General features: G+C 34.6%; 1 protein-coding gene across 3 annotated transcripts in view; it reads right to left on the bottom strand.

Annotated features, from left to right (window-relative positions):
* LOC136025249 (phenoloxidase-activating factor 2-like) overlaps positions 1 to 23,194 on the bottom strand; it is a 100,462-nt gene that overhangs the window by 40,548 nt on the left and 36,720 nt on the right. For all 3 annotated transcript variants that reach the window (XM_065701093.1, XM_065701091.1, XM_065701092.1), the window contains exons 3-5: positions 19,252 to 19,419; positions 11,844 to 11,996; positions 8,341 to 8,563 (exon numbers count right to left, since the gene is read on the bottom strand). In XM_065701093.1, the coding sequence (XP_065557165.1) occupies positions 8,341 to 8,563; positions 11,844 to 11,996; positions 19,252 to 19,419 (544 nt within the window). The remainder of the gene's footprint in view (positions 1 to 8,340; positions 8,564 to 11,843; positions 11,997 to 19,251; positions 19,420 to 23,194) is intronic.

The following is a 23,194-nucleotide window of genomic DNA, read 5'->3' as shown; positions in this document are numbered from 1 at the left end:
CAATATATTCATTTGCGAGATGCAGTTGTAAATGACGGTAATGCCACAAACGTTGGAAGATTAAATTCGTGCGTCATACGCACGAATATGCTCAAGATGCTATTGCGTATGTTCGTCTCTATGGTCGTCCAGATTTATTTATTACATTTACATGTAATCAATTTTGGGACGAGATACAGCAGCTTTTACTTCAAGGACAATCGGCGTTTCATAGACATGACATTACGGCCCGTGTCTTCCGGCAAAAGTTGAAATCACTGATAAACTACATAGTAAAACTTGAAGTGTTTGGGTCAGTGCGATGCTGGATGTACTCAGTGGAATGGCAAAAACGAGGATTGCCACACGCATATATACTAATCTCGCTACATTATAAAATTACTTCTAATGAAATTGATGATGTGATTTCCGCTGAAATACCTGATGAAAATGTCGATAAGGGGTTATATGATATTGCTGTAAAAAATATGATACATGGACCTTGCGGTGCACTGAACGAAAATTCACCATGCATGGCCAAAGGAAGGTGCACAAAGCAATATCCTCGACTTTTAGTACCCAACACAATTACTGGCAATGATGGTTACCCACAATATAGAAGAAGATCTACTGAAGACGGCGGTAAAACAGCAATAATAAAGAACCGTAACGGTACCACCATCGAAGTAGATAACCAGTGGATTGTTCCATATTCCCCTTTATTATCAAAAACATTTAATGCACACATAAACGTTGAATACTGTAACTCCGTAAAGGCAATCAAATACATATGTAAATACGTCAACAAAGGCAGTGAAATGGCAGTTTTTGGCTTGCAGTCGGAAATCAGTGATATCGACGAAATCATACAATATCAGGCTGGAAGATACATAAGCAGTAATGAAGCTGTTTGGCGAATTCTTTTATTTCCGATACATGAACGTAGTCCAGCTGTTGTTCACTTAGCGATACATTTACAGAATTGTCAACGTGTTTATTTTTCAGAATCCAACGTGCAACAAAGAGCCCTGAATCCACCGAATACAACGTTAACTGCTTTCTTTTCGCTATGCAAAAATGATTCTATTGCAAAAATCTATTGCTGTATACTGAAGTGCCTTCGTATTACACGTGGAATACTAAAAATAAAGTATTTGAACGTCGAAAACAGGGTAAGTCAGTCGACGGCCAACCTACCATCTTCAAAGATACCACGATAGGAAGACTCTACACCGTTCACCCCCATCAACATGAATGCTTCTTTCTACGCCTGTTTTTGGTGAATGTACCCGGTCCGATGTCCTTTGAGTATTTGAGAACTGTAAACGGTACTATACATGACACTTACCGTAGTGCATGCCAAGCTCTGAATTTATTGGAGAATGACCAACACTGGGATAACTGCATCAATGACGCGTGCGAAACGTTAACTCCAAGTCAAATTCATGCATTGTTTGGAATCATACTAACAACTTGCTCTCCTTCAGCTCCTACAGAGTTATGGGAAAATATAAATCGAAACTGTCCGAAGATATACTCCATCGAAAACGGTTAGAGACGTTAGATATGACTTTTGATTTTACATCAGAAATTTATAACTACACTTTAGTTATTATAGAAGATTTGTGCGTATGTATGGCAAACAAGCCTCTTCAGGATTTGGGAATGCCTTCACCTAATCGTACCGCTACTGTTTCGACATGTGTAGAATTGGATCACGAACAAACTTACAGTACGAGTGATCTATTGTCATATGTACAAAATAACATTTCCAAGTTAACGTCGGAGCAAAAAGACATTTATGATACGATAATGCATTGTGTCGATAACAACGCTGGAGAAATTTTCTTTTTGGATGCGCCGGGAGGTACTGGTAAAACGTTTGTGATAAAACTGATTCTGGCATCAATTCGATCAAAAAATGATATAGCGTTGGCAGTTGCGTCGTCTAGAATAGCCGCAACGTTGCTGCCTGGTGGAAGAACTGCTCATTCCGCTTTGAAATTGCCTCTGAATTTGCATTCTACAGAAACTACCACGTGCAATATTTTCAAATCATCTGGGATGGGTAAAGTATTGCAGCAATGCAAACTTATTATTTGGGACGAGTGCACAATGGCACACAAAAAATCGCTCGAGGCTCTGGATCAATGTTTGAAAGATTTGCGAGGGAATTCGAAACCTTTTGGCAGCACATTAATATTGCTTGCGGGAGATTTCAGGCAAACATTACCTATAATACCTAGATCAACCCCTGCAGACGAAATGAATGCTTGCCTGAAAAATTCTAATTTATGGGCACACGTAAAGACATTAAAATTAACTACAAATATGCGTGTCCGATTGCAAAACGATGACTCTGTTCAAACATTTTCAGATCAATTGCTGGGAATTGGAAACGGAAAGCTCCCAGTAGACTCAATTTCAGGACGTATACAACTACCTGCTGAATTCTGTAATTTAGTGGCGTCCAAAAATGAATTGATTGAAAAAGTATTTCCGAATATTCTAAACAACTATAAAAATAATAAATGACTTAGTGAAAGAGCGATTCTTGCACCCAAAAATATAGACGTCCACTAAATCAACAGTATCGTTTTGACCAAGATTCGAGACCAGGCAGTCCTTTACAAGTCAGTCGACACAGTTTTAGAACCAAATGAGGCGGTTAATTATCCATCTGAATTTTTAAATTCCGTGGATCTTTCAGGGTTTCCACCAAACGTGCTACAACTAAAAATAGGCGTACCAATAATATTGTAACGTAACATAAACCCACCAAAGCTTTGCAATGGCACGCGACTTGCCGTAAAAAAAAAACAATGGAAAACGTAATAGAAGCAACAATCTTGACAGGGCCTTTTGAGGATGAGGCTGTTCTTATTCCACGCATTCCCATAATTCCAACGGATCTGCCTTTTCAATTTAAAAGATTGCAATTCCCAATTCGATTAGCATTTGCAATCACCATCAACAAAGCTCAGGGTCAATCATTAGAAAAATGTGGTATAGATCTTAATACTGATTGTTTTTCCCATGGACACTTGTACGTTGCATGTTCGAGGGTCGGTAAACCTGACAATCTATTTATATGCAGCGACACTTGGACAGCGAAGAATGTTGTATATTCGCAAGTTTTACGCAGTTAATTTGTATTGTATCTATCTATCTATCTATCTATTATAAAAACGAGTTGTGTGTATGCATGTTTGTTTGTTTGTAAAAAGAGCGTTTGCATATGACGTCATTATAAGTACATAAGGCTTTGTATATGCACAGACAATGGGAAAGCCAAAAATGTTGTATATTCGCAAGTTTTACGTAGTTCAAAACACATATATAAATCTATCTATATTCATAGGTGGTACACAGGGACACAACTACAGTGGCGCGTACCGACTTACGCGTGCGGGGGGCTTGGGGGGGGGGGCGAAGCGCCACCCCAACAGCTAGTTCTATATAAATAAAAATGTACCGTCCGTCTGTCTGTCACTAAGTATGACGTCAATATATAAAAAACTAACTTAAAAAAAACTTAAAGGAATTAAAAACTATCTTCTATAAAAAAACTGAAAAAAGTAAAAAAACTAAAAAAGAAAAAAATAAAAGAAAAGAAGAAACTAAAAAAAGAAAATTTCTGGCAGCCAAGAACAAAAACGTTCACAAAATCAACGATATTATTCTGACCAAGATTCAAGACCAGGCAGTCATTTACAAGTCAGTCGACACAGTTCTGGAATCAAATGAAGCAGTTAAATATCCATTAGAATTTTTAAATTCCCTGGATCTCCAGAGGAGTCTCTAGGCGTACCAATAATACTGTTGCGAAATATTAACCCACCATAGCTTTGCAACGGCACGCGACTTGCCGTAAAAAAAAACAAAACAATGGAAAACGTAATAGAGGCAACAATCTTGACATTGATATTTTAAAGGAGTTAATTTGATTGGAAATTCAAAGTTGCAGTACCCTTTTTAAGAGTTATAAGTTAATGGGGGGCAACCAGCCGTCCTCTTTAGCACATAATTTTCCAAATACTTCCAATCAAAATTTTAAGATAGCTATTTTTTTTAGCAGTGCTAAACGGTCTTGTAACTGTATCTCTAGAGCTATTACAAAGGTCAGCCCCCAACAGTTATGTGATTTGCCCCTTACGTTTAAAAACCAAATGTTGCCTAAGATTAAATCCGAACACAATGTGTGTATGCTGATTGTCAATAAGACATTTCAGTAATTTCCCAAGAACGACTGAGGGTATTATGTTCAAACTTTTGAGGCTACTTCTATTACTACTTTTGCTCTTAAATTTAACTAAATCAAAAGAGTGTAAGTGTATCCAAGCTGTTAAAGAGCATAGATAGAAATTTTTGTGAATGGTATTAAGTTTTTTTTTCTTAAATTAACAAGAGGAGGTATAAAATTAAATTAAAAAGTACTGTTTGCGTCCAAATTTTATCAAGGGTGTGTTTTATTTAAAAAAATTTCTGAAAAAGCATCTCCCACATGCAAATTGCACGGCAAACTATAAATTCTTAAATAAAAACCGAAAAGATTTAAACTTTTATTTTCTTTTTCCATGAAAAAGACTATGTCAACACAAAACGAACAAAAATATAATTAGAAACTTTTTCCACCAGATGAGTTTTTCACAGAAAAGTAAAGAACTCCTTTAAACCAAAAATTAGCCAAATTAGAATCATATAATTAAATATTCTCACTTTTATAACTTTAATAAATCAAATATTATTACCATTTTAAGGAATAAATTTAAATAATTTATTTAATGATAGTATTCAAATACTATGAAATTATTCAAATAATTTAAATGTTTTCACTTTTATATCTTTAATAAATCAAATATTTTTAACATTTTAAGGAATAAATATCAACATATTTTCATCAAACTGACAATGCGCATTCATTTCTATTTTTTTCAGCGAAGTGTAAATTATGTTCTGGCCGTGGGAAGACATAGGGGGTTTTAGCCCTACTCATGTTAATGTCTGCTTGTTTTGAGTTTGACACCGTTATTTATTATAGTTTCTGTTCGTTTTGGATTTCATTTATTCATCGATGCTGATTTGTCGTAGTTTTACACTTGGTAGATTATTTGAATTTTTTTTCTCATTTTTGGTTTAATGGAGTTCTTTCCTTTCTTCAAAAAACTTTATTTGTGGAAAAGTTTTTTTTAACTAATGTACAAAAAAGTCTCTTTAGAATCAAATCCAAGAAATCGTTTGTAATGTTGCGTCAATTTTCTGTTTTAAGTTTTAAAATCGCTAGTTTTACAGAATCCTAAAAATGTAGAAAATACGAGTTAGTTCATTTGAACCAGTATTGCAAATATATCTTGCACAAATTGCAAAGCTTTACTGTTTCGTTCGTTTTAAGTTTAACTTCACTCTTTACTTCAAAAAGAAAAATTTAGTTTTTTTAAATTTTATGAATGAAAGAATGACATGATCGATAGAAGGCATTACGGTAAATGGAGGTGCTAGGGGGTAACCTCTTTACAAGAGGTTATGACTTTGTTAGCCTCCAGGATGAGAATTTGAGAGGAGCTTTCCAAAAACAGTTGAATATTAAACTGGAAATCTTAAGATTTGACAATGTACAAGGTGGGTAGCACCAATTTAAACAAAAAAGTTTCCGATGTAGCAGAGGTGTCTAAGGGAGGGAAGTTAGAAACGCAGCATGGAATATTAGCAAAAGACAGGTAGAAAAAGGAGGGATTTGTACAAGATGTTTAAAAAAGATAGATCATAGGAGGATAAGAAGAAGGTAAGGGAACCAGAGAAGGTTTTAAAAAAAGAGGTCAGAAAGAGACGTGAAATGAAGATCAAAGATGATTTTGTCGAAGATTGAAGATACAGCAGATAGCGTAATAGTAAGACATTGCATTAACATGTTAAGAAAATAGGAAATATTGTCTAGGCTTGTCCCAGTTATAGCAATGAACTGGGACTCAATTAGTCACAAAAAAATACTAAAGAGAGACGGACAGAAAATTTTGAGAACGTTTTAAACAGTGATAAAGTTGTAGGAAATGATATGGAAAGTAATGAAAAAAGTTTAACAATTTAGAAGTGAAACAAGGTTTATTTTGCGAAGAGGAGTTAGAGAATAACATGATTAAAGAACAGTATCAGGTGCTGATAGTGTGGATTGCGTCGATTAAATTTTTGTGCTCAGATTAATATAAAGAAGTGCCTGAATCATTAGCCCACTTTATTCTTCAGTTTTACAGATTTATAAACAGATCCTCAGTTTTACGAACAATATTTTTATTTAGCAAATAGAAAAGCTTCAGTCAAAGTAGAAAGCCATGTTAGTTGTAGGTTCCGTATTGAATCATGAGTTAATTAGGTTTGCATCCCATCCACCTTTAAAGGGATGATTTTAATGGAATTTGTTTTAGGAAATATGGCAAAGACTATGGAAAAGTATGGAATCAAACGGGTTGGCGAAACTCTTCTAGGATTATGATTATGCGATTATGCGAGATTATATGATTATGCGATTATGCGAGATTATAGATTATGCGAATTATTATTTAGATTATTAGATTCTGACATTTTGAGTGTCCTATATAGAATGTTTGCAAAATGAATAAATTTTAGGATATTTTTAGAGTTGAGAGCGCAAGAATAGGTTTGAAAATTAATGTTAAGAAGATTTTGCACATCGACTAGAAATAGAAGAAGGTAAAGAGGTGATGTTGGGTAAGGAGAAGATCAATCCAGCGGGTCGCATAACCTGCGTGGATAGTATTCTTAATGAAGATGGCGGATGCAGCAAAGATGTAAAACGTAGATGAGCAAGGGCCCAAAGTATTTTTTCATGGTTGAAAAAAGTTTGGAATAATAGAAAGATGATTAGAATTTTGGAAGCTATGGTAATGAGTAAATGACAACGGTCAACTAGAGCTCTAAAACGTGAGCCCTTTGAAAGAAAGATGAATGTTTATATAATATTTTCCAGAGAAATTGTCTGAGGATAGTTTTAAATGCCCCTTGGACTCACTACATGTCAAACAACAGACTCCACCACAAATTTGATTCAATCCCACTTCTAGGGTTATAGCAAATAAAGGTTGAGACGGCTTGGACACTTTTTATTGACGAAGCCATTGCCAAATATTGTGGTTTTGACCATTCATCTGGAGCCAAACGAAAAGTAGGTTGTCCCCAAACGGAAAAAAGTGCCAATGGGGTAAGAAGAGGTCATAAGGAAGGAATTTAATAATATCGGAACTTCATGGGAGAGGAAAAGAGTGAAGTTTTGAATAGATTGGAGTGGAAGTGTAGACAGCAATGTCGATGTCAGGTGGCTTAATGCTGAACTGAGTTTTTAGTAGTAAAAAATGGGTATTTTTTTCTCTTCGTCAATGACCTGAAACACCTTCTAATTGCCATTGACAGAGTTGAATGTAACACGCAATAACGGTAATATTGGCAGGCCCCCTTCCTTCACGATTTTATTTACTAAAACGATTAATAACGTAGAATTAATAATATTAAATCATAATCAACTTACTTGGATGGTAAGTTTTTATTCACAATCGAAAATAATATACAAATCGAGGCTGGATAGATTTTCTAAAAAATAAATTGACTTTATTACAGTATTTCAGAATGTACTGTAAGGTGTTGGCTAATGGATAAACTAGAATTTATTACAAGATTTTGCAGAAAAACTTTGAGTCTTAGCTATTTTAGGGTATAAGATTTTTGGTAATGTCAAACATTTTGATATCAAAATACAAAGTGGGCATCATTCGAACCGACGTATAAAATAGTTCAAACCCGACCGATCGTTAAAACTGAAAGTTAAGAGGCTGGAGTAGTTTAAAGAGCATTATGTGGCATTATTTGCAACAGTTAAAACAGTCGTCAAAAAAAAAATCCTGGTTTTGGTTTAGTGTTGAACAATGGTCTTGATCCACATTAATATAGCCGTTTATGCTCAAAAAAGCCGTTTAAGGCTTCTTAAATTTCAATAGTTAAAAAAGCTGTTTGAAAAAAAGTTTTTAGTTTTCATTTAGTGTTGAACAATGGTCTTGATCCATATTAATATAGCCGTTTATGCTTAAAAAAACCGTTTTAGGCTTTACTAACACCAATAGCCAAAAAAGTCGTCTGAAAAAATGTTTCTGGTTTTGGTTTAGTGTTGAAAAATGGTCTTGATTCAATTAATATTTATTGATCAAATTCGCTACTCTAAAGCTTTTTACAGATAATACAGTGATTTTATTTCAATGATTGGCTAAAAAAATGTTTTAAAAATATTTTTGTTGATAATCACCCGATGAATCCCTGTCGCATATACAAAGAAAAAGACGATAGAAAAAAAACACTTACGCTGCCACACAGTGAGCTGCAGTGAGAATTACTTGAGGGTGGATCAACGAGCCACCACAAACGAATTTATCAACTATTTTGCCAGCAGAATTAGGTGAAGGGTTAAGGATGGCGACCATCCAGGGGAACTCGCCATACTGTGACTCCGAATCTTTGAATCCAACAATTCTTAGGTTTAAACCATCTGAATTATGAACACCACATTGAGGGACATGGCTCTGAACTATTGAAAGAAAAAAATATTATAAATATAACCATAAACTAGAGCGTTAATAAGAATGAAAACAGAAGACTCAACGCGGAAAATGTTGATATTTCTCAATTATTTAAGATGGCCGGACTGAAGAAACAGTTCGCCATAAGAAATTCTGCACACCAAAGATTACATTCACAGAAAATTGCTCATTGTGGAAAAAAAAGAATGACAAAATTAGACGAATTTTGAGTATTTATCTATTTATTCATTTGTTCATTCATAACCCACAATTGAACATAGACCATGACACTGCAGAGTAGCGAAAAAATAGAAACAAAAAACTAACGCAACAAAAGAAATGAAAAAATAGAAACGAAAAAACTAACGCAACAATATCATAGGCAATATATCATACAATAGCATAATTATGACCAATATCGTAATCAAACCACATAACATTACACTATCAGACCGACAATGTCATGATCAACACAATACACAATAAAAAGACAACAAAGCACACAATAATAACGACAATATCATTGCTAGGAGCCAAAACGACTTAATTAGTATCATATTGGAAAAAGCGAACTAGGGGGTCAGTAAAAGAAATAACACTATTAGAATTTGCGGATTTGTATCATATAGCCTCGACCTAATATTCTTCATCTGAGTAGAACCTGTTTCTCTGACGCTCAAACCTAATGAAATATACCTAAGTAGGATAAAAATATAATACTTTAGAAACAAATCTGGGCTATATATTTGCCCATTAGGGGGGGGGGGCATTATTAGTGCCATTAGTAGTGAGTCTGCATGCCTAATGAGTCGGGTACAATTATTATGCATATTATGAAGTGAGAATTGTAGGACCCGCTATTGTTTGCCACCAGCCCTCCCTCCTAGTGTACAAATATATAGCCCGAATTTGTTTCTAAAGTGTTGTATTTTAATCATGCTTAGGCATATTTTATTAGGATTGGGCGTCAGAGAAACAGGTTTTATTTAGATGAAGAATATTAGGTCGGGGGGCTATATCATACAAGTACCGAATTTGCAATTATACTGAATGCCACACAGGTCAGTTGAGCGCAAGTGTCAATAGCACCATTACGAAATACAATTTTTCTATTTCAAGAACGGCCAGATACACGCATCAGATATTTACAGTATCTAAATTAACTACTTCTAAGCGTCCGTAAGTCCTTTTTCCTCAGTAAATGGTGGAATCCAAATAAGAAATTTACTTCTGGAGAACAAAAACTATTATAAATCCGTGCTAGAACCTTATTGTTATAAAGCCCTCTACTCGGAGATATCCTACCATACGACACATGAATATTTTTTAATCCGTTAGAAATAAAATAAGAGCAGAATAGGAAGTTAACGGGCAAAACAATATTCCAAGCCATTTAACTTTAACCGAGCAAGGTAATTAAACCGAACCAAGGCATAATGGAGATACAAAAATTCTACTATTAAAGCAAAAAAACTGACACTTTTTCGCACTTACAGGTAGACTAATATGACGACCATCTACAAACGCAATACAACTTAAACCAATATCACGGAAAAATACAGAAGGAGACAGACGTTTCAGACAAATGGCAAGAACACATTAAATATGTAAAGAGACAAAATACTTCCTGTCTCCCTTCTTTCCTAACAGCTACCGGATTGGAAATGTGTGATAGCCACTTAATGCACACATAAGAACCCTAGATGTTAGCAAAATCAACGAACTTATGGAGGTTTGGAGGAATCAGGGTGAAATAATAGGTTTAAAAATTAATGTCAAGAAGACTAAGTCATTTGAACTAGGAATAAATGACGGTTAAGAGGTGGTATACTACTACAACTACAAACTAACTGCAGCACCAACACACCTGAGGCCAACACAGCTATGCAAGCTCCTCCTCTATCCCAAGCTATTCAAAGCATCCTTCTTTACACCCTCCCAGGAAGTCCCCATTCCCCTAAATCTTTCATTATGACATGCTACCTTCCCATTCGGGGGCGATCTTCTTTTTGTCTGGCCCTAGACGGTTTCCCGACAAGGACGGTCTTGGGTAATCTGTCATCCTCCGTCCACAGAATGTGTTCTAGCCTTCTCATTATACCCTTAGAAAGCGGAATTGACCCAAATTTTTCATACAGCTTCCTGTTTAAGACACGGTTAGTCAATCGGGTTCCTATAAGAATCCATAGAAAATTTATCTGAAAAAAATCTAGCAAATCCTTCCCGTTTATCGGAGCGCCAATACTTCAGGATCATACTTGACCACTGTCTTCACTTAGCTTTCACTATTCTAATATTACTGCGCAGACCTATCTTCCTATTCTCCCGATTTTTTTGCAGCTATAAAAACACCTTCAACCATGGCTATTCTACATTTAACATCTTCATGGCACCTACCGTCTTTACTGACAATACTACCAAGGAAAGTGAAGGTGTCCACTTGATCAATCTGCTCGTCAATCTGCTCGTTACCCAAACATTACCTTTTCTGTTTCTCTTATTCATAGTCTTAGTGTCTGAGTCTCTATGTCTAAGAGCCTAAGTGTCTAAGTCTTTGCGATTTAGTCTTCTTAGCATTAATTTTCAAACTTATTCTTCAAAGTGCGTAAATTTTAAATGAATTTGTAAATCATTAAAAATCTTCTGTCCTAAATTTCATTTCTCAAATAAGAAAAATTCAATTTTATTCCTGAGTGTAATTTTCTAAATTTTCAGAATTTATTATTCTGAAACTTATGCTCCAATAAGATTTTTCTTTTCAGATTTGTGAATTGGGGCGGGATTAGACATTTTTGAATTTAAAGAAAACTCAACATGATTACTAATCTTCGGATACTGCTAAAATTCTATTTCGAATTCTAAATTTCTTATATTTCAAACACATTTTAGTTCTGGAGCCAATCGTCAGTTCAATTTGATTGCCATATTATTTTTTTCATCTATTGATAAACTCTAACTATTTTGAAAATACTTTCTAATGAATATGGAGAGTTGTGAACCAGGAATGAAAAAATACCTATTTTTTATTTTAACATAACTCAACATGATTATTAACTTCTAAGAACACTGTTCAATTTCCATTTACATGCAATTATCCATTTATATGCGGAGGTATTTCATATCTTTTGAGAGGAGGCACCATGTACCAGGTAATTAAACACAGTTTTTTTTATACTTAGGGTGAGGTTGAGGACCCCATGACCCATCTAAGTTTGGCTGTACCAGAACTAATTTCTACACTTTATTTAAATACTGATTACAGGCAATAGTTTTACTGTAGGGACTTACCAGGTTCTGTACCAATATTATTTTTGTTTATTTCATTTGAAGGCTCCGTACAGCAGACTTCAGTTACACCAGGGCAATTTCCTCCAATTAGCTGCGAGTCACCCAACTTCGAAGCTTCTCCTATGTCAGGAATTCCAGAAGCTTGACCAGGTTCTGAAAAATTAACGGGAGAATTTTGGCTTAAAAATTCTGCATTATAAATTTCTTTAGTGCCTTGGTGACATCTAGATACACCACAGCATAAATATTATGCAATATGGAAAACTTAGTTAAGAAATAGGACACATCACAACGCGTGGTTTGGGAAGTTTCCCAAAGCATCATAGCAATAGCTTCAACAGGTCTTCTATATTCACATCGCAATGCGCTACAAATTTGTCATTGCGCACGCGCGAAGCCGGAGTTATGACGAAAAGTGTGCCATTGATGTGTCCCAGAAATCTTCAATGGAGAGTATAGGAATTTTCCATGCTGTATAATATTTATGCTGTGATATACACATGCATAAATTAGCAAAACTTTTAATCCTTGCAAAAATAAATTACCAAAATTCTTTTGATTTAATTCAATTAATTTACGAAACAAAGTAAATACGCACACTAGACATTAATAAAGCCCAGAAGGCGTAGGGCTTAGATTTACCACAGTTACAATCCTGAAATAAAAATTAAGCTGATAGAAGAGAAGACAACTAGTTCGGTGGCCTATAAAATAAGCCTCTTTGAGTAATTGAAAAGGTATCTAAATAGGTAAGAAATTCCGTTACTGAATACGTTGATACACAATAGCTGTTTACCACATTAAGGAATATCCATAGGGGGTCTAAATTTCTGACAAAAGACTTCAAAATGAAGATATATTACGAACTAGTAAATGAGGAAAAAAGAAAGTAGAATTGGATGAAGAATAAGGTGATATAATAAAGTGTAGAAGGAAGGATCATTCTTTTCTGAATATATCACAGAGGACGAGGAATCTGCAGAAGGGTAGATGTAAGATAAATTCTAATTAAATTGGAAGTTGTTTTAAGTGGGGCTTTGATATTCAATCCACTGTAAAGCAAAAATGAAAATAGGTAATATTTTGACCCCTCCCAACATTTAGAAATGTATTTTTCTAAATATAGGGAGGAAGGTAATAACGTGTTTATTTTTTCAATATTGTCAATGAAAATACAAAACAGGCTTTTTCGATAAAAAATAAGTAAATAGGTGTCTATCAAATTCTAGGGGGAGGGGCGATAAATTTAGGGGGACAAATTGACCATGCACCCACCCCCCCCCAAATTGACGCTTCTGAAAACAAAAACAATTAATATTTTTAATTAGGTTTTTATAATTAATTTCGTGGAGTAGCGTTAGTTGTTTTGGACAGGACATGGGTTTAAAAGAAATGGTTTTAAAAGAGATAAAAGACATAACATGGTTTTGACATGGTTGGGACATAACATGGGTTTAAAAGAGATAAAAGGTCTAATTAAACACAGTTCCAGTTGTTTTGTAAGGCACTATATCACTCCTACAACATTAGATTTAATAAATATTGATACACACACAAGGCAGAAGTTGGATCGAATCTGGTGACGAAAACAATTACTGCCATTCGTAATAAAAGGATGAACTGCAGTAGGCTAAAAATCAAGTAGATCATTAATGTAAATAAGGAACCAAATTGGAGCAAGGACAGGGCTTTTAAGTACGATTTCAAAAACATTGTAATCTAGGGAGGGAAAGCATCTTGCTGATCATATCGTAGCCTACCTCAAAAAGAAAGATTTCAACCAGTCTAAATCTACTCCAGGTACATCCACTGGAAACAGCGTAGGTTTTATCTGAATAATTAAAACGGCCTAGTCCTAGACCAAGGGACCGAGCTTCGAGGAACACTTTTAAGAATATTGAAATTTCAAGAGGAAAAGCATCTAGCCGCTCACATCAAAGCCTACCACTAAAAAGGATTTCAAACAGTCTAAAGCTAATCCACTTACGTTTGGTCTACATAATTTAGAACATCATAGACCATAGGACCAAGCTCCGAAGTAGTACACTGTAAAGTACATCGGAATCTTGAAAAAAAGAAGCATCTACCCAACCATTTCGCAGCATATTTTCAAAAAAGGACCCAAGGCAATCTAAAGCTAATTCATGCACATCGACTGGGAATAACCTAGATTTGGCCAACATAATTAGAACGTATTAGACCATAAAACTAAGCTTCGAAGTACACTGTAAAGCACAACTCTTGAAAAAAGAAGCATCTAGCCAATCATATCGCAGTATACCTCTAAAAATAGGACCTAAGGTAGCCTAGAGCTAATCCACACATATCCACTGAAAACAATCCACTTATACGTTCTGGTTTTTAGAAGACACAGGGGGCACTAGCCCCTACTTCCCTTTATGGTAGTTTCTGTGCCTTCTAAGAAGGACTTAGTTAGTAATTTTAATTACTGTTCGTTTCGGGCTTAATTTATTTACTGATAGAGAATTATGGTGTTTTATTTATGGTGTTTATGTTGTTATGGTGTTTATGGAGTTTTAGTTATTATTGATAGGGAGCATATTATATATAGGAACTATGGGAATTATTGTTAGGGAATTTTGCCTGAAACATTATTAGACTTCATTTCTGCTTATCTTTGGTTTAATTTAGCTCATAACTTTTCTTTGAAAGACTTCTTTTGTAAATTTAAAAAAAAATTAAACTATAGGACGACGAAGGACTTAAATAGATAAATCATTTGTGCTTTGAGCATTTTTGTGCTCGGATTCTCATGTTAAATCCATTAGCAAGCCCCATTTGTCCATGTTTTTTTTACTTATCAAGTTGAAAAGCGGATAAACTCAGTATTTTTCAAGCATTATCCAATTTACTTTTTATTGTACAATTTACGCTTCTCAATTATTTAAGATGACTAGGTTGAACTCTGGGAACAGTACACCATGAAAAATTCCTCAAACCGAAGATTGTATCCTTAATAAATAGCCCACAACACAGATGAAAAAAAAACAGCAGCGTTCAGCAAATTTTGAGTCTCCTAAATTAGAGTGTTATCGACGCGAACAAATTTATGAAGTTTTTGAGAGTTCAAGGTTAAAGAATAGGTTTGGAAAATAATTTTAGGAAGACTAAGTCCTTTTGACTAGGCGTAAATGATTGTGAAGATATGATGCTATGTAATAAGGAAATCGATCAAGGATAGTGGATAGTCACTTACATGGGTAGTATTATCAGTAATGACGGTGGATGGAAGTGAAGATGTAAATAGTAGAATAGTCAAGGTACAGAGTGTTTTTGGGCGGTAGAAAAATATTGGAAGATGAGGAAGACAAATCTGGGGATTAAGATTAGAATATTTGAAGCCAGAGTAATGACAGCGGTCAGGGAAAGCTCTGAAATGAGGGCGCTTCCAAAGGCTGAAAAGGATTTGCTACGTCAAGAGGAATTTTCTGAAGATAGTCTTACATACTCCTTTGGCTCCCCGTAAGTGAAGCAATAGCCTATGCAGATATGCAAGTCAGTCCTAATTTCGGGGGCTATTATGAAAGAAAACTTGAAATGACCAAATCATGTTTTACACATGTAGGATGACAGATTACCGATTGGCCATCTATCTGGGGACAAATGAAAAGCGGATCTTCCCCGATGGCACGGAACGAGTTGGTCGGAAAATTTTAAAGGATTGAAACCCTACGGGAAGGGATAAAAATCAAAGCTTTGAACAGATTGGGGTGGAGGATGAGCGTACGCAGCCGTGTTAGCATCAGACGGTTTGTTACTATAGTGAGTTGTTAGTAGTAGTAGTAACAAACGTTTTTTTTCCCAGGTTTTTTAACTCGCCTGAAAAATTTACAATTTAGAACATACTTTCATTTGAATTGCTACAGCCATCTTACATTGTTTCATTCTCCAACAATAATTTAACGTAATTGACATTACTAGATGAATATATTCAACATAACGCCTTTAGAAATCGTAAATTACTTTTTTTTAGCTCCGCCCCCCGTACTTAACTAAAGATATTCTTAGGACAAATATCCTCTAATTGGTCGGTCACTAATACCCCCTGTGATGGTAATTCACAAAAATACAGAGAGGTGGGTGAGGCCAAGAATTTCTCTCGATTTGATTGAAGATACAAATAAACTAATTTTTTTTTAATATTTTGTTTTATCATTTAAAATTTTTCAACAAAGTACTTTTAAAGATCAAGGGAGGGGGGTGATTTTGCTTTAATATACTCAGCACAATTATAATTAAGTAACACACTTGCTTAAAGTATTGTAAAATAAATTCAATTAATTAAATAAATAAAACATTTGAGACTAATTAATTAATTAGTCTTGAATGTTAGATTGGTCGAATGAAAGTAAATGCAAAGAATAACATGTTTTGAGCAATTGGAACAGCACAGGCCCCCTCTCCCCTTTAGTTATGTGAGTAACTCAGTCTTATGTTAGACACAACACACGAAAATTAGCCCGAAAAATTCAGTTTACAAATTTCTTAAGCCACTGTTTCAACACTTAGTTAAGTTGTTTCTTTTTTTAAATAATGCATTAATTATAAACGAGTATAAATTAATAAAACTACGGGTCTTAGTACACCAGCTGTTCAATACAATTCATAATGACTTTATAATACGGAAAGCGTGAAAAACGAAATTTGGCAAAATATGATTCAGCAAGATTTTTCGCCGATTCTATGATTTTTGATTGAAAGAGTTTGCATTTTTTCCTGCAACAAATTTATTTATTTTACTTTTTTCATTTTATTAATTTACTTAATTTTCGTCTTTCGTGGTTTTTATTTTAATAAAACTAGAAAACGAAAGTACACCACACACTATCGTAACGTCTATTAAAGTAATATCTGACTGTTCAACAGTGGGAAATCATGGTTACAGCGTTATATGTAGTCTGGTAAAGGACAAACTGAAGCCCATAGTAACCAAAATCTAAGAACTCGCTTAGAAAAAAAACTGTCCATTGTATTTTCGATTAATCTTTTTGGTAAAGGTTTATTTCAAGAATAGACTTATAGGAGTTTCATTTTCTTCGCCGCTAGTGGGGCACTGAAAAATCACAGAAAGATGTTTTAAGGTAAATTTGAAAGCTAATCTTTATATCTACATGTTTTTTTAAGTAACACAATATAATAATAATCAAAATGCAATTTTCAACAAAACGTATCTTGATGCACAAGATGATATAACATATTTATCTTTTGACAAGGTGATTTAACAAACGTTTTTTGTTTTTTTAATCATGGTTGCAGCCTGATACACAACCTAGTAAAACCAAGATTTGAAAAAAGTGTCACGTGAGGAAAAATCACCATTTAAAGCTTAATCGTAAAAGCTTAACGTTAAAGCTTATTGTGAAGACAACTCTTCTAAAGAGCGGCTAGGGTAAAAATTAAAGCACTAAAATAGGAAAGGCTACAATTTTAGAAAAAAAAGTGAATTTTTTAGTTGGAGAGTTATTATTGACAACATGGTTTGCTCTTAACTAGATTCTTGCTAAGAAAAGGACGAAGGCTTTTACCCTATAGTGAAGAGAGACTTTAGTTCATACGAAAAAAAGGAAAACAAAATGTTCGGACAACTCTTTGAAAGAATTAATGTTTTTTTTCTTAACTTTAAATGTGCATTGCATTAATTTCATAGCTAGCCAACACGAGGTCTTACCATAAGAAAATATTACAGTGAGAAAAGAGCGGGAGAGGGCTCACTAGACGGGCTGTAGAGTAAAACTTAACATATCGACATATCTGATTAATCCTGAAATCCAGAAACTCTTAGTAGAGGTTATATATTTAAAAAAAATGTTTATCCTTCAAATAGAATCGTTTTATCAGAGGTTTGTTTCTTGCATTAGTTCTCAGGGGTGCCAGTACCTAACCAGTTCACATCAGATTGCCATGATTCTTCCGGTGTAATTCATTGATTGCGTGCCACCAGAGCGCGTTAAATAGCGCAAACCACTTTGCTTGGACCAGAAGCACCTTCGTCAAAAACACGGAAAACATTTTCAGCAGAAAATGAATAATTCTATTGTAAAATAAACGATTCCAATTGTTGTTCATGAGTTCCAAGCCAAAGAATTCATCTATCGCCACTGTCACAACTAAAAGTCGTATCTGACATTGTGACACTTCTGATATAATTTCAAAAACCTGTTTGCTAAGCTGCTCTCAAAGATAGGATCAGAATGTGGGTAAATTATAAGAATGGAAACTGGCGCAAGTGTCGAAACAAAACAATCAACCCATCTAGTTTTGCTGACACTTGCCATTTTTTCAGTGTAATAAAAGAATAATAAATTTAATTAGTGCAACTGGTAAAATTAGGGTAGTAATAAGTGTTTAATCTCAGTTCCTGACAGAAAAACGGTTACAAAACATGAAAAATGTAAAGAATCAGCAGATGCTAGATGGCGTTGATAGTTTTTTATCGACACTAGCACCAGTTTCCCCTCTTATAAGTTACCCATACTCTTTGGACGCTAGGTTAAGATAAGTCTCTTTGTTACAAATTAATCTTGTATTTCTAGTTTTTGAGTTATAAAGAAATTATGTATATACACAAACATAAGAAGATCCCTCATTTTCAAAGTTAAACAATTATTTTTCACCATGTGACGAAGCTCTAGAACGTTCGTCAAGGAGGAGCGTGCGTAGCTGTGTTGGCCTCAGGCGGCTTGGTGCTACAGTGAGTTAGTAGTAGTAGTAGTAGTAGTAGTAATATCAGACAGTCAACGGTAGGAAGACAAAAGGAAAGAATGGCTATTAAGTTAAAAGAAGGTACTTGTTAGTTATTCAGAACACACTCAAGTTTGTATCTGAATGTGAGACCTGATAAAACTATTTTCATAGCCATAAACACAAGTGACGGGTTACAGAATGCATTGGACTTATTAAAATCAGACACAATTTTCTTAAAGTTCCTAATATCTATCACCTCAATTTAAAGATTAACTAGCACAAGTTCCTACCATCATAAAATGTCGCAATAAAAGAAAGGGTACAGTAATAAGCACTGGGTTATACCTTAACGCTGTACCCTAACGCTATACACTAATGCTATATCCTAAGGCTACTGGGAGAGTAAAAATTTTCGTGCCTAGCTTAAAATAAAAGGATAGCTAATAAAGAAACAAGGGAAAAAACAGAACAGTATAAACTTATCCAATAATGTCTCCATACTTTTTGTAGAATTTAGATGAATTCCTCGACCACGTTTGTGGCCTCATTTTCCACGGTTCTTATACGATCATGAAAAATGATCTGGAGGAAAATACCCAGATTTTCGGATCGCTGGAAAAAAAATCACGTGAGCATACAAAAAAACCCTTAAAACTATTATATGATAGATTACCCGATAAACTTAATTAATTAGCCCTCTTACTTTTATTTGCGATTCTCACATCAATGATGCCAGCGCCATCTGAAATTATGTCACCTTCAGCGCTGCATAAGTGGTAGGGAACGCAAACACATTTTCCTGGGTGAGGTGAATAGCCTGCACCTTCAGGACCTCTTACAATAATTTCATTGATGACAGTTTGATTTAGAACTGAAAAAGGAAAACACTAAATAACACTAAGATAATATGTAAGTGACAAAAAGTTATCGTAAGCAATTCCTAAGAGTAAGGGAAATTAATAAAACCGAATTTTCGGTGGTATAAAGGCAAAAAAAACTGGAAGATAAAAAAAAGCAGCACCACTCTTACTGCAGCACAGTTGCCTTAATTAGGAAGGGAGCTACACTCCACTCCTCTGGATTTAGAAAAAAATTTATAGCATTCTCATTAGAAAGGGTTTTTTTTTGGTATTTTGATTGTGGAAAAATATGAAAAAAAAAATAAAACGTAGAAAATATGATTTAAAGGAAGTGATTTGAAGGTAAAAAATATTGGAATATTCCAAAAAATTCAGCACCACTTTTATTACAGTGTCTGGCAACTTATTTGAAAAAAAAACTAGAAATTTCAAGTAGAAATGAAAATTTTAAATTATTAAACCACATCTTAATAGAAATAGTTCAAATCCCCTATAAGCAATTACTATCCAAAATTATTTTGTTTCCAACCTGACATAACTTCGGGTTAATTACCCTCTGTTGAAATTTGTAGCATCTGAAAGACAAGTCCGTAGCGGTTTATCTAATTGACCTATTTTAATTTGTCCAAAACTTAAGTAAACGAGTTAATTAAAAAGTACAACATTTCAAAGAAAACTGAACATTTGAAATTATTGAATTGTGTCTTTACAGCGCTAAAAGTGAAATTACAAACAAGTTACAATTAGCCAGAATTCTTTGGTTTTATAGAGCTAATTTAACTCTAAGGCCGATCTGGAGAAAATTAGTTTTGAGATATCTTGGGAATATTCCTGTACAATACCTGCTACACTGTTTTTATTCTTTTTGACATGCACGTTTTTTCCGTCTCAGATTATAGTTTCCCATTATACAAATTCCCATGTTCGCCAGCATTTTTGCTAAGAGAACTACTACTACTACTACTACTGCTACTAACAGCTCAAGGCAGGACCAAGCCACCTGAGGCAAATACAGCCACGCAAACTCCTGCTTCATCCTAATCTATTCAAAGCCTCCCTCTTAGCACCCTCCCTGGAAGTTCCTATTTCCCTTAAATCTTTCTTAACGGCATCCTCCCACTACAACCATGGACCACCTGCTTTTTGATTAGCTCTAGACGGTTGGCCGAAAAGGTCAATCTTTGGCAATCTGTCATCCTTCATCCGCAAAACATGCCCTAGCCATCTCAATTTTTCTCTCATTATACTCTTTAAAAGTGGGACTGAACCACACTTTTCGTACAACCTACTGTTTGAAATACGATTAGTCAACCAGGTACCCAAAAAAATTCATAGGCCCTGGAAATTCATTTCCCTGGGAAACTTCAAGCAAATCTCCCTTTGTTTTTCGCAGTGCCCATGCTTCAAAGTCATATTTAACCACTGTCATCACTGTAGCTTCCAATATTCTAATCTTGGATTGCAGATCTTCTTATTCTTCCAAAATTTTTGAACTGTGAAAAAACGCTCTGAGCCTTGGCTATTCGATTTTTCACATCTTCACAGCTCCCACCGTCTTTACTAATAATACTACTAAGGTACGTGAAGCTGGCCATTTCATCGATCTTTCGTTATCCATCGTCACCTTTTTATCTTCACTTAATCCGAGCTTTAGCGACTTAGTCTTCTTAACATTAATTTTTAAGCCTATTTCAACAACCTGAACTAACAAAACCTCTAAAAGTTCGTTTCTTATGCGTAACATCAACTAGTCAACGCATGCAAAGTGCAACTTGAGTCTATTCTTTTTGTTTACAGAATTCCTATGAGTCACTAACTTTCCTTGAAAATATTTCATCCAATTTTCAATTTCATCCAAATATTTCAATATCTCATCCAATATTTCATTCAATTTTCCTTAATTACAAGAAACATAGTATCAGCCTTGATTTGGGATTAACATTAATTCGACTAACAATTGAAATTTGCGGAATGGTCTATTCACTCCCTACAGAAGAATTGACTTGCTGGAAACTCAATTCCTTACAGTCGTGTCAATTTGAGGGGGGCAAGGAGCATCTACCCGGTACATCTTTTCTACCTCTCCCCCTAGATTTTGAAAAGTCTGCTTTGCCATTAAAAATGGAAAAGTGGAACATTTCCATTAATAATGACAGCTTTGTGTATCTTCAATGGAAATTGAAAAAAAAAATAGATTGATCCCCCATAAATGAATTGATCCCCCATAAATGAACTGAATTGGGGACCAATAGATTGATCCCCAATAAATGAATATTACAAAATATTCATTTTGTCCCATCCTTTAAAAATTCTTGAATTCCTTACATTTATGTAGGGAATTACCACTGTATTATTATATTACCACTATTACTTACATTTATGTAGAAAAATTTGTTTAGAATATGAGTGCTAAAGATATAAGAGCAAAATTAGGCTTGTTACAGTAGTGGCTGCCTGAGCTTGCTTCTTCCAAGTTTGAGCCATTTTATTTTTTTCCATGTTTTCTCGCTAGTTGATTCCATTGCTTTTTCTTCTGGTATGTTTATTTCTTCTTTAAATTCTTTTACTCCACTTCTATTTTACAGTGGATAATAAACAAATCACTACTGTTATTAGTATAGTACTACTGTTGTTAAAACATTTAATACTGTTAATACAGCATAGTATTACTGTTATTAGTACAGTAAGCAAACAATAAGAATAGCTATTATGGGAAGCTATAAAAATTGGTTTTCTTAAGCACGCTATTTATCAAAGAGTTCGTGGTGACGAACTGTAAGTATGGAGCAACGCATCTCAATAATAACCAAACTCTTAAAACGGAATTTTATAGCAACAGATGTATCGTAAGAATCGGCTTATTATGCTGATCCTAAATATGTAAGATTCACTAAGTTTAATGTCACACACCAAAGGCTACGAGCCTAAGAAAATTTGGCTGATTTTTGAAAAAGGAAGGAAACATCCCTTAAAAGAATCTCGTTGAAAATCACAAAATAAGATTCAATGAATGAATGAATGAACTTTATTACCCGTAAAAGTATAAAAAACACAATAAACAAAACACAAAAGTATTATACATAAACAAAAACAAAAACTATAAACAACTAGAAAAAGAATTTAACTAACAAAAGACAACATGGACTAATTAACCAGTATCAATATGGAAATAAGGCTGCAGAGGGTCAGTGTAATAGAAGCCCTACTGCTGAGGTTTCAAGCTCCTACTGCAAAAATGTGGAATTTTTTTGCCAGGAGAAAATTCAAGGATACGTGTTTATTTATTTTTCTTGGTCCCAATGGTCCAAGAATATCCTGAGAGGGCTCATTAAAACGGAAATTAAAATTAAAACTGAAATTCTAGTTCTCTTCTTAGTGACCAAACAGATTAGAGGGCACCTAGCCCCCTCCCATGCCCCTTAACCCAAAAAATTATCAAATCGAAATTTTGAGGTAGCCAGTGTTTCTGCATAGTTAAGAGGTCCTATAACTATGCCTTTGGAGATAACATGACCCCCCCCCCAAAGCCCTTGGAGAATAGTCTTTAAGTTAGCCTATAAAATTTGCCCATTGTTTACGTATGCTATTTGTCAGTGGGAAGTATGCATAGCCTACATTTAACGGATGGAAAGTGAAATTTTCTGCTGGGGGGATTTTACACGGGATATTTTTCATGAGAAGGGAAGTTTCCAGGGGGTTGAGCTTTCCAGAGAAAATTTTAGAGTGGGGGAGTTTTCCAGATTTTCAATACGATATTCACTTCCTCTTTGCCGGCTCAGTTTATTC

The sequence above is a fragment of the Artemia franciscana genome, chromosome 3 (assembly GCF_032884065.1).
Source record: "Artemia franciscana chromosome 3, ASM3288406v1, whole genome shotgun sequence".
NCBI classification, from domain to species: domain Eukaryota; kingdom Metazoa; phylum Arthropoda; class Branchiopoda; order Anostraca; family Artemiidae; genus Artemia; species Artemia franciscana.
Note: the sequence above shows the minus strand (reverse complement) of the source record. Positions and strands in the feature narration are given on the sequence as shown.